Genomic DNA, 1606 nt, shown 5'->3' on the forward strand with positions numbered 1-1606 from the left:
CCCCTTGGCCAACGCCCCCGTCCCCCCACCTGCAGCTACGAATTCATCAAGCAGAATAACTTTGCGGGGCTTAGCCTCAACCTCGTGCGGCGCTTCGCGTCCCAGATGCTGCTGTCGCTCAGGTGAGTGCCCCGCTCACCGGGCCCGCCGCCTTGTCGGTGACTGGCCGTGCACTCAGCTCACGGCCTGAGCCTTGGGGCGTTGCTCCCGGGTGCTCCCGGGTGCAGGATACCTTGCACTGCGGCGCGGCGGCCGTCCCGCTCCCTCGCGCCTGACCCCCTGGACCCGCCTCCCGTCCTGTCCCCCCAGCTTCCTGCGCCGCCACCAGCTCATCCACTGCGACCTCAAGCCGGAGAACGTGCTGCTGCGCAGCCAGCACCGCAGCGCCATCAAGGTCATCGACTTTGGCAGCAGCTGCTTCACCGACGAGCGCGTCTACACCTACATCCAGTCCAGGTGCGCCGCGGCGGCCCAAACACCGCCCTCTTAAACCCGCTACCCCACCCGTCCGTCTGGCAGCCGCAGCGGCGCGGCGTCGGCGAGGCGCCCCCGGCGCACCTCACCCGCCTGCGGTGCGCCGCTGCGAAGGCTCGGCCGCTCTTGCCTGCACACCTGCTGACCGGCGCCTCGCGCCCTCCCCTCCCCCCCTCGCCCCAGATTCTACCGCAGCCCCGAGGTCATCCTGGGGCTGCCCTACGGCTGCGAGATCGACATGTGGTCCTTCGGCTGCATCCTGGCGGAGCTGCTCACTGGGTACCCCCTCTTCCCGGGTGGGCGGGCCGGACGAGACCAGACCGGCGGGCGCAGCAAAGCCGCCGCCGGGCGGGACAGCGCGGCTGTTCCTGCCCTCGTGCGCATGCTGCAACGCCGCTTGGCTCTCGTCCACGCAACATTGACACTTCAAATTCCAGCCGACAAGCCTGAGCTGCTCCAGCAGCGGCAGCGGGCGGCCGCGGGACGCTGTATTCTTCCTAGCATATGTCCCAAACCTTAACCTGAGGCCAGCGCACTGAGCTGGCGTCTGGTGCTGCCACGGCTGCTGCATGCTGCACTGGCATGCGCACGCACCCATTAGGAGTCAACGGTGAAGTCAACCGCCCGCATCTTGCTCCCCCCCTCCCCCAGGCGAGGACGAGCACGAGCAGCTGCTGTGTATTATGGAGGTCATGGGGCTGCCGCCGCGCCACCTGGTGGACTCTGCCTCGCGCCGCAAGATGTTCTTTGACTCCGCCGGGTCGCCGCGCATCCAGCCGAACAGCAGGGGTGAGCTTTGGAGCTGCAGCCGCGGCTGCGATTGCCGTCAACCCAGGGTCGCCGGGCGGCGGCGCCGCTGCATCCACCACCCGCGTTCATGCGCGATAGCGGACAGCCTGGCTGCTTTGAGGCCATCTTGCTGCTTTCTTTCAACTCCTATTCGCTTCACGGCCGCGGCGGCGTCGCGCCCCTGCATCAGCCGTGTAACTACCGCCACTTCTATACTTCCACACCCCCCAGGCAAGGTGCGTACGCCGGCCACCAAGACGCTGTACAGCGTGCTGCGCTGCGCTGACGCGGCCTTCATGGACCTGCTGGACGCCTGCCTCAGGTGGGGGACGGTGGGGAGGGG

The 1606-nt window shown here is 68.2% G+C and overlaps 1 protein-coding gene across 1 annotated transcript in view; it reads left to right on the forward strand.

Annotated features, from left to right (window-relative positions):
• Positions 1 to 1606, forward strand: part of MNEG_4874 (dual-specificity tyrosine-(Y)-phosphorylation regulated kinase) — a gene marked incomplete at both ends in the record, with an annotated part of 6087 nt that overhangs the window by 2890 nt on the left and 1591 nt on the right. Inside the window, 5 exons of the mRNA XM_014046655.1 lie at positions 36 to 122; positions 310 to 456; positions 658 to 770; positions 1126 to 1263; positions 1495 to 1585. Coding sequence (XP_013902109.1) covers positions 36 to 122; positions 310 to 456; positions 658 to 770; positions 1126 to 1263; positions 1495 to 1585 — 576 coding nt within the window. The remainder of the gene's footprint in view (positions 1 to 35; positions 123 to 309; positions 457 to 657; positions 771 to 1125; positions 1264 to 1494; positions 1586 to 1606) is intronic.

This window comes from Monoraphidium neglectum (genome assembly GCF_000611645.1).
Source record: "Monoraphidium neglectum strain SAG 48.87 unplaced genomic scaffold scaffold00698, whole genome shotgun sequence".
Lineage (NCBI taxonomy): Eukaryota > Viridiplantae > Chlorophyta > Chlorophyceae > Sphaeropleales > Selenastraceae > Monoraphidium > Monoraphidium neglectum.